The 17,668-nt window shown below is 40.4% G+C and overlaps 1 protein-coding gene across 3 annotated transcripts in view; it reads right to left on the bottom strand.

Moving 5' to 3' along the window:
- Nucleotides 1-17,668, bottom strand: part of L3MBTL4 (L3MBTL histone methyl-lysine binding protein 4) — a 460,291-nt gene that overhangs the window by 207,576 nt on the left and 235,047 nt on the right. For all 3 annotated transcript variants that reach the window (XM_081078814.1, XM_081078815.1, XM_081078813.1), the window contains one exon: nucleotides 4,616-4,730. In XM_081078814.1, the coding sequence (XP_080934940.1) occupies nucleotides 4,616-4,730 (115 nt within the window). The remainder of the gene's footprint in view (nucleotides 1-4,615; nucleotides 4,731-17,668) is intronic.

Below are 17,668 nucleotides of genomic sequence, written 5' to 3' on the forward strand. Positions count from 1 at the left end.
TGTAAATTATTGAACATTATCATTGTGGAGAACATAAGGTAAGATTTGGGTTTTATATGGACTATTACAGGGAAGAAACGAGAGAAAAGAAAGTCATGAAGCTGCTACAACAGTCAACGCTAGAATCTCAAACTTTGTTTTTTGCAGTTCCTAGACGAACCATTTGTTTCTACATTCCAGTGGGGGAAGTAATTCAATGATAAATAAATAAATAACAGAATAAATTCTGGAGTAGAAATGTGTGTGTGTGTGTGTGTGTGTGTCTGTGTGTGTGTGTGTGTGTGTGTGTGGTTTTGTGTATTTGTGCTTTAACAAAAGGGGATAGATGGTATTGAACCATATTATAAACATGTCTTAAAATCTAGCTATTTAAAAATTAGTAAGACAAGCGATGTACATATGAATAATTATAAACCATAGGGTTAACTGAGTAACTTATAATAAACCATATTATCATGATTAATCCAAATAAATTTATAACAAAAGAGCAAGCACAGCAGTAAAAGAATATCATGATGAACTGAAGACAGCCAATTCCAAGTTAATCGTTCCCCCAAATTATAGGGATTCCAATTATCTGAGTGTGAGCACACAAAACAGGAATCTTATAATATTTCCAACATGTAAAACTTAAGGAAAAATTGAATTAAAAATATTTTGAAAACTCTAGTCACATGTTACTTTTAGCACAATTTCAAATTTTGTAATCCTTATAATTTTCTGATAGCAGGTAACATTAATTGAGCACATAATATGGGTCAGGCAGTTTTTAAAGTGTTATGTATATATTATCTCATTTCATCATTATAACTGTATGATAGACATACTATTATTATCTCCATTTTATAGATGAGGAAATACAGACACAGAGACACACAGTAAGGAAGCAGTAAAACTAGAATTCAAATCCAAGCATCGTGACTCCATACTTCACACTTGTAACAACTAGGCTATAGTCCTTCTGGAACTTAAATTTTTAGATGCATTCTAGGCTCTAAGCAACTCCCTAGCAGACTGCAGACCATATTCTGTGAATCATTTTTAAGGAGGCTGGGAGCACAAATAATGCAATGGCATTGGGAGGGAGAAGTGGGAGTCAAAGATGGATTTTGGAGAAATTAAGAAAGAATCATCAAGACTTAATGACTGGTTGTATTGGGATGAGGAAGGGGTAAGGAGGGAGCAGAGTCCAGCATGACTCTGGAAAAAAAAGTAGGAGCTTTGTAAGCAAGTAGCTACTACAGCAGAAAAGCAAATTTTCGGCTTGGGATGATGTTCAGGTTTTATCCATAGGCTTCAGAATGCTCACGGAACATTTAAGTCAAAAAGCCACGTAGGTGGCTTGACAAAGGAGCAGGAGATGGGTGAGGTGAAGTGAAGAGAGCTGTCCCTGTACCTGAAATGCTGATCCATCCCTACCTGTGTTTATATTCCTACTTAAGAAAATTACTGGGATGACAGAAAGTTACTGGGATGTGTGCATGTGGGTGTGACGGGGGAGGTTAACATAAAGTGAGGACCATTTGGCCTGGCGTGTTGAAATCCAGGAGAATTAAAATTAGGATCAAAGAAACCACAAAGCACAAATGCTTACACTTTTCTCACAACATTGTGGGGACAAAACCCCAAAAAGCAGTTTCCAGGCTCTCGGCCTCACATAGAAAGGTGCTGGCTCGGGTAGTAAATGGCCATCAACTGTGATCAGATGCCAGCAGCTGTGGCTAGTTGGCCGTCAGCTGTAACCCGTAGGCCATTGGCCACTAATATAACTGCTGTGGCTACGCTAGCAGGAAAAAGGAATGGGGGCTAGCAAGAAGATGGTGGCTGGCAAGCTCGGACTGCTGTTAGGCAGATTATGTAGATCCTGCTTCCTGTGTCTCCAGCCAAGCCTCCAGCGAGAATATATTGGTTTGACTCCCCTATCTATGGCTCCGTGGGTGTTCCTGTTTGGCCTTACCGTGTCCTGCGTTCTTGGGCGGGGAGTGGGAGCTGAGACCCTGCACGACAAATGGCGCAGCGAGCAGGGTACCCTGCGCGACACATGGCGTAGTCGGCAGGATACGGTGCCGGCCAAAGCTTTCCGAAGGGCAGTGGAGCAGTTTGTGCGTATGAAAGCTCAGTCTGAGGAAGACCAGGAGGAGCAGCTGCCGGAGAGCTCGATTCCCGTGGAGGGGTGGAAAGATGTGGATGGTTCCCCAACCAGCAGAGGCCGGAGAAAGTGGAGAAAGCGGAGAAAGCGAAGATTTTTGCCGCCCTGTGGGCTGGGAACTGCTTGCTGAGGCAGCCCGGATGCAGGACTTTTAGTTTCAGGAGGAAACGCTTGCTGAGTCCTCCGTGGGAGATGAGGGCGAGGTCAAGGTCATCCCTCACCCCCAGGACAGCCCTGGCGAATGACTATGGACTATGGGGAATTGCCTTCCATCCCTAATTTATTGAACGCTTGACTGTTTGGGAACATACCACCATGTAGTGGGACTGGCGAGAATGTTTGCTTTTGTGTCTTGACTGGCCGCCATTGATAATATGTAAGCACCTTGATGTGAGCCGCTGTTGTTCCAGCACGGTACCCCAAGAGGCACAGAGAGAGAGTGGCAGTGCCCTGAGAGCCCTGGCTGTGTCCAGGAAGTCTGGCTGTGTCCAGAGAGAGTGGCAGTGCCCTGAGGCCCTGGCTGTGTCCAGGAAGTCTGGCTGTGTCCAGAGAGTGGCAGTGCCCTGAGAGGCCCTAGCTGTGTCCAGGAAGTCTGGCTGTGCCCAGAGAGAGTGGCAGTGCCCTGAGAGCCCTGGCTGTGTCCAGGAAGTCTGGCTGTGTCCAGAGAGAGTGGCAATGCCCTGAGAGGCCCTGGCTGAGTCCAGGAAGTCTGGCTGTGTCCAGAGAGAGTGGCAGTGCCCAGAGAAACTCTGGCTGTGCCCGGGGAGACAAGTGGTACCTTAAGAAGCCCAGGAAGTCTGGCTGTGCCCAGAAGTACTGGGGTGGTGCCTTGAGAAACCCTGGCTGTGCCCGGGGAGACAGGTGGTACCCTAAGAAGCCCAGGAAGTCTGGCTGTGCCCAGAAGTACTGTGGTGGTGCCCTGAGAAACCCTGGCTGTGCCCAGAGAGCTTGGCTGTGTCCAGGATATTGCATTCACCTCCAGGCTCCTTGCACAGGGCCCCTCGCAGAAGACGCTTGTCGCGTAGATTGTGAGGCGAGACCCTGTAGGGGTGGAGTGTGGGGACAAAACCCCAAAAAGCAGTTTCCAGGCTCTCGGCCTCACATAGAAAGGTGCTGGCTCGGGTAGTAAATGGCCATCAACTGTGATCAGATGCCAGCAGCTGTGGCTAGTTGGCCGTCAGCTGTAACCCGTAGGCCATTGGCCACTAATATAACTGCTGTGGCTACGCTAGCAGGAAAAAGGAATGGGGGCTAGCAAGAAGATGGTGGCTGGCAAGCTCGGACTGCTGTTAGGCAGATTATGTAGATCCTGCTTCCTGTGTCTCCAGCCAAGCCTCCAGCGAGAATATATTGGTTTGACTCCCCTATCTATGGCTCCGTGGGTGTTCCTGTTTGGCCTTACCGTGTCCTGCGTTCTTGGGCGGGGAGTGGGAGCTGAGACCCTGCACGACAACATGGTACTGACTTGTTTTACATTCTCTGTCTACAGGCCCTATGATTGCTAAAAGACCTGTACCTTATTGACTGTACGGTTTTTGAAGAATCTAGCAAAATGTAAAAATGCTTGTTAAGTTGTTAATTCAGGGTCTCTTCTACAAGAAGTTAAGGAATTCTTTCAAAGATGTAGTTGGTCATTTTAGACCTAAGGTTCCAGTATCTTTGGGCTGACTGAATGTAAAACATCATTAATAGAAACTTGCTAGCTTCATCCCAAAAGCCAAAGAGAGAGCAACGGACACAGTGAGAGACCAAAACAAACAGAAGAACGGACAGTGCTTGCACGTGTGTCTAAAACTAGTTATCAGTCATGGCAGCCTATTCTGATCAGAGGAATCCTTCAGACAAAAGAATAAGATATTTTGGTTCCAGGTTCTATTCTGATCAGAGGAATCCTTCAGACAAAAGAATAAGATATTTTGGTTCCAGGTTCGTTAGAAATTAGAGTGCTTAATTTCTACCTTAACTTTAAGTAGCTAGAAATACAGAAATAATGAACATACCAATAACATAGAGGGTTTTATAAAATTTTTACAACTAAATTTTTTAATTGCTGAGATTTAAAATATTTGTTTTTTCTAAAACATTTTACAATCTATTCTATAAAAAAATCAATGAGATGGAATGTTTAAAAAATAAAACATACTTTAGCTAAAAAAAATAGACCAAAATTAGACAGATTTAGGCCTGGCTCCATGTTCCAAACTAAAATATGAATAAATAAAGATTCCTTTATATAGACAACACTATCAAAATAATTCTTAACATTTATAACTTCTCATTTATATGAAGCATGCCCTTTGAGGATTAATTGTGAGTAACTGGTTTTCAGTGTAGCTGTACTGATGATTAATCAATTCACCTATCTGATATTTAACTTTCAAATACTTATAAAAAGATTAAACACAGCATTAAAGTAGGAATTCAGGCTATGTATTTAAAAAACAACAACAAAGACAAAATACTCACGATGTGGCCTTTCCAGTGGGTGCCCTGTTACATCACACCATCCAATTGGGTGAATATCAGGGCTGTCTACATCCATCCAATAATCGTATTTGTGTTCCCAGCCATCAAAATGAACCTGTTGAATAATTAGTATTTAGTAATTAGTTTCACTATCCCTGTATCAAAATATTGGAAAACAAATCTCCAAAACTGAGACTGAAATTTTATTAATCACACAGGACAGCTGAAACAGTATTTAAAACGTGCTATCAAACAGCCTTCTATTTTAGCCACCAAAGGCTATTGTACCAATTTTTACAAGAAATGAAAGAAATCTGTAAAGAAAAAATTTCTCAGGGATTGGAATTTGAAGAGATAAGACCAATCCACTTTTCCTACTAAGAAATACTGCAAGTATATCCCCTATTCTGGTAGCCACAGCAAGAACTGTGTCAGCAGCATCAATATGAGTCACCAAGGCTTGACATCAGTACAAACCTTATACTGATAGGAGATGCATGGATTAGAGACAAAAAAGAAGCAATAAACTTCAAAAGCCTGGAGGAGAGATGGAGCCATTGGAACAATGGAGGCGAAGAGAGCAGACAAAATGTGCTACTGAGATAGATGGATTAACAGCTATCATCAGACAAAGTGCAAGATTTGGGGAAACCTGAAAAAGAGGTATGACCCAGATCTAGCAACTCTACTGTTTATCACTGTTTTGCATTTTATCTACAAAATACACACACACACACACACACACACACACACACACACACACACACGACACATACATACATACATACAGATCTGAGAATAAATTAAAATAAAGCCCAATTTATGAAACCCAAATCAAATACTTATGTCTGAAATTTATCAAATTCGATGATCTAGATGATTCATATTGGACAAAACACATCAAATTTATTTGTGTGACAACAAAATAAGAATGATAATATTTTGTTATTTTATAACTCTACTTACTCTCATATATTTTTTGTTTCTGACTATCAATCAATTGGAAAATCTACCTATTTCTTGTTTAATTTTTATTAAATTTATTGGGGTGACATTGTTTAGTAAAATTATATAGGTTTCAAGTGCACATTTCTATAATACATCATCTATATACTGCATTGTGTGTTCAGCACCCAGAATCAGTCTATCACCGTATATTTGACCCCCTTTACCCTCTTCTACCACCCCCTCCCACTTTACCTTCTGGTAACCACTAAATTGTTGTCTGTGTATATGAATTTTTGTTTGTCTTGTTAGTTTATTGCTTTCAGTTTTATATCCCACATATGAGTGAAGTCATATGGTTCTTGACTTTTTCTGTCTGATTTATTTCTCTTAGCACGATAATCTCAAGATCCATTCATGTTGTTGCAGATGGCAGTATTCCACCTTTTCTTATGGCTGAGTAATATCTATCCTTTTCAAATTAAAAAAAAAATTCAAAAATTTCAGAATACCATATTTTAAATAAAAAGAGTAAGATGCTAGCATTATAATAAACCAACTGAAATATAAGTTTATTATGCAGGGCATAGGACCAAAACCTACAACAACAACAACAAAAGCAACAGCAAAACTGTGTGTACTAAGTCCCAAATAAGTCCCAGTATCTTTCTCCAGATCCATTTTTCTAAACAAGTGGTTCTAAAAGTGTGGTTTCCAGACCAGCAGCATTAGCATCACCTGGGCATGTGTTAGAAATGTAAATTCTTGGGGCCCAACTGAGCCAGAAATTCTTGGGGCCCTACTGAGCCAGAAATTCTAATAAGTGGAACCTAATAATCTCTGTGTTAACAAGTCTTCCAGACGAATATGATATATGCTCAAGTTTGAGAACCAATGATCTTAAGAATAACTTTCAAAAGAATATTTCTACCAAATTTAGGCTTCTGGACTTGACAGAGTGCCCTTTCACAGTAATAACTATAAATCTGGACAAAATATATGAAATGATTGTTTTTAGACACTGGATAATAGGCAGTACAGAAACATAATCCCTAAGTTCACCCAGATGAGCCTTGAATATCACCCTAGCGACAATTTCCCGAGAGCAGCACACGGAGGAGTAACATGAACAAAGAAGTCATGTTGTGCTGAGGAGACACAGATTGCAGTTTAGAGCTGATGAAGTAGCTCGACAGTGGAGTACAAAATATTGGAAAAGATAGAGCTACAAAGAAGGGAGTCCCAGAAGTCTATGGATATTATACACAAGACCTTAGTCAAGGGATGTGCAAGGTAAGACTTGGTGAAGCCAAGCAGAAAGCAGCTGATATAGAGAGATGAGAGCAATACAAAGTTAGTAGAGGTCACACATTACTAGGAGAAGAGAAAGACAGAGTGGGAAGATTACAATAATACTTTTAGAATTTGACTGAGACACCAAAAAGACTACACTTTTGAAGTAAGAACCATGCCCCACTGTAAGAACTACTGTAGGTCAGCCCCAAATAAGGCTAAAATCAAGCTTCAACAAGCTTAAGAACCACCAGTAATTAACTGTCTAATAAAGCAAATGCTCCCCTCTTTAAAGGAACAAAATACTTGCAACTTTGTATACTATGTCATTAATAATGTCCAATAGTGGATTAATAATTTATTAGACATGTAAATAAGCAGATGAATGTGAACCATACTTAATATTTTAAAAGCAGTCAATAGGAAGAGACTCTGAGATGATTCAGATGTTGTAAATAGCAGACGAGGATTTTTAAGTAGCTGTTAAAATATGTTCAAGGACTTAAAAGAAAATATGGTCTTAATGAGTGAACAGATATGGAAATTCAGCAGGGATATGGAAACTATAAAAGAGAAACAAATGAAGATCTAGAACTGAAAAGCAAAATAGCTGAAAAAATTTTCTGGATGAGCTCAAAAAGAGATTGGAGATGGCAGAAAAATGGATAAGTGAACCATGAACATAGATTCATGAAATTATTAATCTAAAGTGCACACAATAAAACATTTAAAAAATGAACAGAGCCTCAGGGAGTTGCAAGCGAATATCAACTGTTCTAATATACACATATTTGGAGTCTAGAAGGAAAGGAGAGAGAGAATAGAGCAGGAATGTGGTTAAACAAAACAAAACAAAAAAGTTGAAGAAATGTCAAAAAAACTCCCTATTTTGGTCCAAAACAACAATTTGCAAGCTTAAGAAGAACAGCAAAATATACAGAGAGCACTACTCATAAAATAATAAACTGATTTTTTTCAGCTATTTTGCTTTTCAGTTCTTGAACTTCATTTGTTTCTCTTTTATAGCTTCCATAACCCCACTGAGTTTCTATATTTGTTCACTCATTAAGACCACTGTTTCTTTTCAATTCAATTTTCATTATAATCAAAAACCTGTGTTCTTCAAATTACCATTAATAAAAAGGAAAAGCAAGCCACAGTCATTTGTAATCCATTTACCTGACAAAAGACTTGACAATCAACTCAATAAACAACAGGCAAAAGACTGGAAAGACTGTGAAAACAAGGCTCTTAAATGGTCAACAAGCAAATTTAAAAATTTTCAACTACACTATTCATCAGAGAAACCAAAGTGAGACATTACTGTGCACCCATTGAAATAACATAAATTAAATGACTGACAACATCAATTATTGATGAGGCTGTGAAGTTCCCAGAACATTCATATAGTGTTGGAGAGAGAAAGGGGCTGTAAAATTGTACAATTACTCCAGAAAATTTTTGCTACTTCATTATAAATTTAAATATGTGCCAACTCTGTGAATCCTAGAAATTCCACCCAAAAGAGATGAAGATATGAAGCTTTGTAAACAAGTATTCCTTGCAGTTTCATTCATATCCAAAACTCAAAACAACTCAATGCCCAACTAGTGAATATCCATTCACAAACAAGTACAGTATATGCATAAAGTGAATACTAGTCACAGATAAAAAATAAATTGTCTATACACTTGTGAGTATGCATCAAACAGACCATGTTGACCAAAAGAGGGCAGACAAAAAAGAATGCATACTGTATGACTTCATTTATATGAAGTTTAGCAACAGGCACAGAAATCAGACCCATGGTGGGGAGTGGAACTGACTATAAAACAGTACAAAGGAACCTTCAGTGGGGAAATATTCCAAATCTTGACTGGGGTGGAATTCTATAGGATATACATGTGTGGGGACAGAGTCCCGGAAAGCAGTTTCTAGGCTCTTGGCCTCCTGTGGGGAGGTGCTGACTCGGGTAGTAAATGACCATTGACTGTGATTGGTTGGCCATCAGCTGTGACCGGTTGGCCAACTGGCTACTGATGTAACTGCAGGGCTGCTTTGATTGGTTGATTGGTTGGCAGGCAGAGAAGTGAATGGCAAACTGCGGATAGTGGGGCTACAACTGCGTTTGTCTTGCCCAGCCGCCAGAGAGACTATAGTGATATGACTCCCCTATCTATGGCTCAGTGGGTGTTCCTTTTCGGCCTCGTCATATCCTGCATTCTTATGTGGGGAGTGGGACCAGAGGCTGCCCCGCACGACAAATGGCACAGCGAGCGGTGTGTGGTGCCGGCCAAAACCTACTGAAGCATGGTGGAGCAGTTTGTGCGTGTAAAACTTCAGTTTCAGAAGGCCCGAGAGGAGTTGCGCCGGGAATGGGAGACTCCCAGTCTGCCTGGGAGACTCTCGCCTCCAGACGGTACACCACCGTCTTGGCCATAGAAGGTGTCGCCTTCATTTTGGTAATCTGCTGAGACCTTAGGCTCCGAGGATTGTGGACATCATACACCAAGGCCTCCACCCAATCGGATGCCTGGCACTGCAAGCAGGATTCCGGCCAGGTAGCAATGGAGTCTGACTCTGGGCAGAAGGATGTGTGGCTCCCACACAGTGTGTGGTGTCCGATGGCCACTGTTCTCAGGAGTTGGACCCCCCAGGAGGGGTGGGAGGACATGGAAGGCTCTCCGGCCAGCATGGAGAGGGATCTACTGGCTCTGGCTGAGCAGTTGCCAGAGGAGACGAAGGCTACAGCTGGCCCCATGGGCTGGATGTTCCTCATGACCTTGAATCTCAACACGGAAAATGCGCCTAATGAAATAGCCCAGGTGCTGGACCAGGTGTCCCTGTTGGAGGCGCTGGAAGTCCAGGTCCACCTGTTAGAAGAGGGGCCCCAAGGTGGAGATTCTGAGGCAGAGGTGGAGGAAGCGAGTGGAGACAATGTTGCTCCCAACCCCCAAGCCCGGCCAGTCTTGAAGCAAAGGGTAAAATGTGAGCAACCTTTGGGCCCCGGGGGCGTTGCTGCCGGCAACCCAGCTGTGACTGAGTTCACAACCTACACCCCTTACACTCCCACTGAGTTGCAGGAGCGGGGGAGGCGGTACAGACAGAGCCCTGGAGATACAGTCTCGGCTTGACTGCGTTCATGGGATGAGGGAGCAGACAACATTCTCTACTCCCCAGGCGAGATGGAAAAGCTAGCCTTCGTGACAGTGCATCCGTCCCTGTGACAAAGGTTACAGAACTGCCATAGGTTGACCCACGACCAGGGCAATCACTCTCTAATGGAATGGCTCACTGCTGCGGTACGCACAGTATGGGGACAGGCTGGCGAGCTGCCAGACACTGTGAGTCAATGGCAGTCATATATGGAATTTACTCAAATCATCCGTGAAATAGGTATGAGACATGCTATTTTCAACCCTAATATGCAGAGGCCAGATGACAAGCTTTTTACAGCCAGCATGAGAGATCTGGTTTTGGATACTGCACCTGCGAGTGCTTTTGGATCCTTGGTTGCCATTCTTACACCCTATGTGGGGCGACGGATCCATGAAGTTACAACTACCATGGCCACCCTAGGGGATGATGAAAGCTGGAGGCGAAAGAAGTTAAGACAGGAGGTCCGAACAATTGAGACCTGGAAGTCCAAATCAAAAGTAAAGGGGCGAGGTGGCGGACTCAGAGAGTAACATGCGCACAGATGTGGCGTGGCATCAGGGGTCAATAAGGAGAAAATAGACCGACAACCCAATGCACTCTTGTTGGAACTTTGGAAACAGTTGCGTCCGGAACAGCAATTCTGGAGAAGCCTAAAGGAGAAGTCAAGTAAAGCGCAACCCGTGTCCCTCTAGGACTTCATGAGGCTGCTTGAGGCCGACTCCTTTCAGCTTGATTAGGGGTAGGGCCAAGGTACCCAGTCAGAGGGGGGTGAGCAGGGACCCGAGGTCCCACGTGGAACTGTCCATACATTGGTCCCCTTCTAATGTGCAGAGGGTTTTAGCCCTACTGGACACTGGCACAGACTGCAGTCTTGTTTATGGGAACCCAGAACCGTTCCCCGGACCAGCAATCTGCATTGATGGCTACGGGCGAAAGACTGTGACTGTGAAAGCTGTTTCCTTACCACTGGGTATAGGAAGGCTTCACCCTCATACCTACAAGGTTTATGTCTTCCCCCGTTCCAGAATATATTCTAGGGGTGGACATGCTACATGGCCTCAGCTTACAGACGTCGGTAGGAGAGTTCTGTCTCTGGATCTGGGTGGTGAAAGCGGTGATACGCGGACATGCTCACCACTCTCCTCAAGTGTTGCCACAGTCCTGGGGCATGGTTACAGTGTGACAGTACCGCCTGCAAGGAGGGCAGGAGGAGATTGGTCGTACAATATTGGAATTGGAGAAGGCACATATTGTGAGGCCAACGCACAGTCCCTTTAACTCCCCAGTATACCCTGTCAAGAAGCCAGATGGGACCTGGCAAATGACTGTGGACTACAGAGAGTTAAATAAGGTGACGCCACCCTTGCATGCTGCAGTGCCTTCAATCCATGCATGAGTTGATGGATTGTCTGACTGTCCACCTGGGAACGTATCACTATGTAGTGGACTTGGCCAATGCTATATTCTCCATTGACATTGCACCCAAGTGTCAAGAGCAGTTTTCTTTTACTTGGGACAGGCGGCAGTGGACTTTTCAAGTCCTTCCGCAAGGATACTTGCACAGCCCCACTATCTGCCACGGGCTCATGGCCCAGGATTTGGCACAGTGGGATTGCCCGTCCTCTGTGGTCTTGTTTCATTATGTTGATGCTTGTCATGTAAATTGAGGCGAGACCCCGGAGGGGTAGAGTGTGGGGACAGAGTCCCAGATAGAAGTTTCCAGGCTCTCCGCCTCACGTGGGGAGGTGCTGACGCGGGTGGTGAATGACCGTTGACTATGATTGGTTGGCCATTGGCTGTGACCGTTTGACCAATTGGCTACTGATGTAACTGCAGGGCTGCGTTGATTGGTTGGTTGGTTGGCAGGCAGAGAAGTGCATGGCAGACTGTGGATCATGGGGCTACTACTGCGTGTGTCTCGCTAGGCCACCAGAGAGAATATAGTGGTATGACTCCCCTATCTATGGCTCCGTGGGTGTTCCTTTTTGGCCTCACCATATCCTGCATTCTTATGTGGGGAGCGGGACTAGAGACCCCGCAGGCTGCCCTGAACGACAATGTTTCAAAACTCATCAAAATGAACACATAAAATCTGTACATTTTATCATTTGTAAATTATATCTCATGAAAGTTAACTTATTTAAAATATTTCTATATTCAGCTGCTGTTACATGGGGCTTTGCTGATGTTTTACTATATTTACTATGATGTTTCAGCACCCTAGACAAATTGCATAATACTTTCAGTATCAGGCAACAGCATATTCTAGCTGTGAAAGGCAAAATTGGCATTTCTTTCCAAAATGATGCTGGCTGCTTTACCAACAGAGAAAAGTTTATGTAAGTATGTATAATGAATGGGGTGAAGAAGAAATAGAAAGATTTCTCAAGCTTTAATATTTTAAACTATTAATTTGTCCTTCTTTTTAAAGTTTGCAGTGCAGTTGTTTGTGTTTCAAAAGCAAGGAAACACCCTCTAAGCACAAACAAGACAGGCCAAACACTCCAGCAAGAGTTTGCTTCATGGGGTAAAGCCTTTCTATTTCAGCTGTTGTCCCTGGACCTGGGAATCTTACTGTGGAATTTAGGTCTTAAAAACTCAAAAAGTAGAAAGATAGTATCTTAACAAAATACTTTGAAGGCAGATACAATGTTTGTATGAACTCAGTTCAACATTTTCCCTTATGTTCATTAAGAAATATTAAATTATCCTTTCCAAGGCTGTATATAATTACAATGAAAGCATGGGAATTAAAAATACACGCTCTTAATCCAATGATGCGAGGCTCCCCTCCCCTGCAAAGGCTGTCTAAACATGGAATAGATAACCTAAATCTGTACCCATAAGCATCTTTATGAAAGATATTTTCATATCTCTGGAGTGAAAATCCAATTTTAAGAATTCTAACCAGATGGTCAAGTTAATAGAGGAGATTGGCATTTTAAGAATATTTACAGAGTCCTTTTGTAAAGCAAAGAATCAGTTTGAAAACCAACTCATCTTCAGCACTGTATTTCATATATTTATGATTTTTCACATATTTGGGTTTGCATAAAGCTGAATAAACATATAGACATTTTTTTTTGCACAGATTTTGATACACTGGAAAACAAAGGGCAAATAACTGAATCAACCAGTCTCAGGTTCTTATCCTTAAATGGACAGTGATGTTTCCTGATGGTATTAACATTATATGTATGAGTTATTAATGACTGGTAAAATCACTTGGACATTTAAGAATAAGATCAGCATATAAAAAGCCAAGGACACACTCTTTAGTGTAATTCCAAAGCTGTCAATCATCCAGACTGCTTGCTTGCTTGCTTGATTTGCCTTATCGTGCACTGCCCAACACCCGCACTGGGAACTTTCCCTTGAGCTTTGCCAGCTGGCTGCTTGTGATTCTTAGCACAGTGGCTTACCCATTGTCAGACCTCAGAAACCACTGGCTGAATAAGATGCATGACGTAATCATCATTCCTTGCTGTTCCTCTGGGCAGTGGAAAAATAAGCGGTTATTTATCTAGGAACACTGGATCTAAATTTAATGTTCAATCACAACAATTTTATTAGCTTAAGCAATTATTATACTTGTTTGTTCCTCCTATATAGTTTTAAAATTTTTAATTTCCAGTTTAACAGGTTTATTGGATATGCATATTTTACTGTCACAGACCTCCAATCTGTTTTAAAGGTTTATGGTGAAAGCATTACAAGTGTATATATGACGTGAAGTTATTTCCAAAGAGGCTGTACTGTACCTGAACTCTTCTAGCTTTAAGTGAATACATCTTTAGTTAACTAAAGTTACCCTTAAATTTCAATCTAGAAAGAAGAACCAAGTCTTTATTTATTATCCCAATACCACTTACTCATAACCATTGGTGCTACTAAGACTACAGTAAATCTTACTTCCTATGATGCAGGGCTCTGTTGTGGGATGGCGTTGGGGGATGCAGGAATAGTATGGAAGCCAGACATGTGTTCTGCTGCAGGACATGCCTTCACAAAATACCACCATGATCTAGGAGCAGGAGAGTTGGGTAATGCAGGGGGATTTCCTTTCACTGTGTTTACACATTCCAGGCATAGTTGTAAAATATATGTATTCTCACTTAATGTCTACAATATGTTGTTTTCACAGATGATGAAAGGAACCTTCTAAGAGGTTTGCTGAGATCATACCCCCAGTAAAGGCAAAACCAGACTTAAGCTGAGAACAGTTTACTGAAAAAAAAATACAAGAATATAAATTGTGAGAATATTTGGGATTACTGTATCTAAGAATCTATTATAGCAGAGGTAAAATACATTTTTAAAGTATAAAAATGTAAATTACATTTAAAAAGTTTAAATATAATAAAAATAAAATAACATAGAATAACAAGGGCTCAGTCCAGAACTACCTATACTTTTTCATATTAAAGATTAATTCCATGTTGAGCCAATCTGCTTACATGTCTATTATCCAGGCAAGAACAGAGGGGGAGGGAACATGAAGGAAAGAAATTATAACAAAAAGTGTATATACTTTTGAAGTTTACTCTCACATATTATTATCTCCATTTTACATACAAAGCTACTGAGAAACATAGGGTCTAAGAAATGGGACCACCATTTTCAAGTCATTATGATTTGAAAACCCTCTCTCCCCGGGCCATGAGCCTGAACTCATGGCCAGTAGGTTTGGAACTGGAGGCCCCTACATCCTTTCACACTGCATCCACACCCACTCGTGGTAAATTATCTCAATTCTCTTTCCCTGCTAACCTCCCTGTACACCCACCTGCTTTTTCAACAAATGCAATTGTTTCAATCGTCCTTCAAGATCACTCCTATAATAAGTATTATAGGAGAAAATATTTTAATCATTAAATTGGAAAATTAATAGTTTTCACCGTAGCTATTCTAAAATCCTTTTCGTTTTTCAAGATCACTGCCCAAATTCATCATATCTCTTAAACAGTATTTTTCAAAATTTAGTAAGCAAAATACCAACCATCCTTTGTCCTCCCCAGGACTCCAATTCATTGAGTGGAGGTGGTCAGGTGGTCAGGAATGATGCCTAGAAATTGCCTTTTTTTTTAAAACCACTATCATAAGGTTATTCTGCTCAAGGTGGTTTTGGATAATACTTGTAAAAATGCTTCTTTAGGGTATTGCCATGGCAAGAAGGTTGTTAATCAACTGGACTTGCCATCAAACTCACAGTTTATCTAAAGCAATGAAAAAAAACCTATAACCTAACTTAAAAAAAAAAATCATAGCTCTTTTTTAGTTTGTTAGACAATGAGCCCAAGAGAAACCTGGATGAAGATCTAACGCAGAGGACATTCAATTCCCAAAGTTTCCATTTGTGATAAAAATGTCCACATAAGTTTCCATTTCTCTATTTCTATGGTTATTGGTATAACAAATACAATTAGTTTTTCCCATAAGACATGTTTCCCCATAAGATTCCCACAAGAAATATACATGCCACATTTCTAACAGCATCCTCAGGGCTTTAATTCTTGTTAAGAAATCCTTAAATATTTCATCAGACTTAGGCATTATAACAACCACATTAGGGGCCCCACGGCCTCACGTCTGTGGGTAATATCCTGGGAAGAAAAACCTTCTTCATAAACAGTGTGGGAACAAACAATCTCAAACTCAGTTTATATAACTAACATAAATATCTTCAGAAGCTCTACCTTAAGATTTATAGAGTGTTAAGCACACAAGCGGCACACACTACACATTCATTGTTAATAGGCCATTTCCTTCCTGGTGATTCACCAGACTGCTGACCTTCTTCTTCCATTCAGGACACCAGCACTTAAAGGGGACATTGTTTCAACATGCATTCTCCATCTGTTCTGACATTCTGAATTTCTACATCTGGATCCTACATCAAATCATGAAGGGGTTTCTGCTAAATCATACATTATTTATACTCATTATTGATAAAACCATCAAATCATAAAGGACTTGAGATGCTTAGAGTAACAGAAGACAGGATTTCTAAATAAGAATAGCAGGATATGAGGCACATGAAAGAGAAGAAAAGGTGACTATATCTTGAGGGACCACATAATTTATTGTCCAAATGGGACATTTTTGAGAATAAGAAGGAACACTATTAATGATTACAAAAGGGATAATCCATGATTATCCCAGGTAACCTAAGATATATATACTCTTGGTAGTCTAAGGATGATTGTTGTAAATAAATAATTCCTAGAAAACTAATGGCAAACGAGAAATATTACAGAATTACAATTATAATGTGAAAAACCACACCAGTTAGTCAAAAGTTCCAAAATTTCTACTTAAAGACATTTATTGTACAGAAATTTCTATAGGGACATTGAATAGCACAATGGACAATACAAATTAGTGCATGAATAATGATTTATGTAAGTAACCACATAATATGTAACAACATGGGTGGTATCAGCAAAATGGAAATGTATATAGAAATACAAACATCCAGGCCTATTTATGAACTGAATGTATCATGAGACACTATTTCTAAAATTTCTGAAGCCATGGGTAGGTTATGTATTTTTCCTACCATTATTATAATTTACATATACTAGTACATCAATTTCATAAATAGCAACTTCTAATTTAGTCATATAAATGACTGAGAGTTTTTATCATGAATGGGTGTTGAATTTTGTCAAATGCTTTTTTCAAATCTATTGATTTGATCATAGACTTGCTTTTTCTTTTTTAGCCTGTTGATGTGATGGGTTACATTAATTGACTTTCAAATGTTGAACCTATGTTGCACACCTTGGATGAATCCTACTTGATCATGGTGTGTAATTTTTATACATTGTTGGATTTGATATGCTAATAATTTGTTGAGGATTTCTGCATCTATGTTCATGGCAGATATTGGTCTGTACTTTTCTTATAATGTCTTTGTGTGGTTTTGTTATTAGGATTAATGCTAGCCTCATAGAATGAGGGAGGAGGTATTCCCTCTCCTTCTATCCTCTGAAAGAGACTGTAGAAAATTGGTATAATTCCTTCCTTAAGTATTTGGTAGAACTTACCACTGAATTCATCTGGGTCTGGCACTTTTTGTTTTTAGAAGTTATTAATTGTTGACTCAATTTATTTAATAGATAATAGGCCTATTCATATCATCTATTTCTTCTAGTGTGAGTTTTGGCAGATTGTCTTTCAAAGAATTGGTCCACTTCATCTAGCTTATCAAATTTGTGGGCATAGAGTTGTTTGGAGTATTTCTTTATTATCCTTTTAATGTCCATGGAATCTGTAATTATGTCCCCTCTTTCATTTTTGATATTGTCAATTTGTATCCTCTCTTTTTTTTCTTAGGTAGCTTGGTTAGAGTTTTATCTATTTTATTGATCATTAAAAAAAATAGGTTTGGGTTTCCTTGATTTCTACTGATTTCCTGTTTTCAATGTCATTGACTTCTGTTTTAATTCTTATTATTTCTTTTCTTCTGTTTACTTTGGATTTAATTTACTCTTCTTTTCCTAGTTTCCTACGGTAGAAACTTAGATTACTGATTTTAGATCTTTCTTCCTTTCTAACACATGCATTCAATGCTATAACTATCCCTCTAAGCACTGCTTTTGCTGCATCCCATACATCTTGATAAGTTGTATTTTCATTTAGTTCCAAATATTT

This window comes from Rhinolophus hipposideros (assembly GCF_964194185.1).
Source record: "Rhinolophus hipposideros genome assembly, chromosome: 17".
Lineage (NCBI taxonomy): Eukaryota > Metazoa > Chordata > Mammalia > Chiroptera > Rhinolophidae > Rhinolophus > Rhinolophus hipposideros.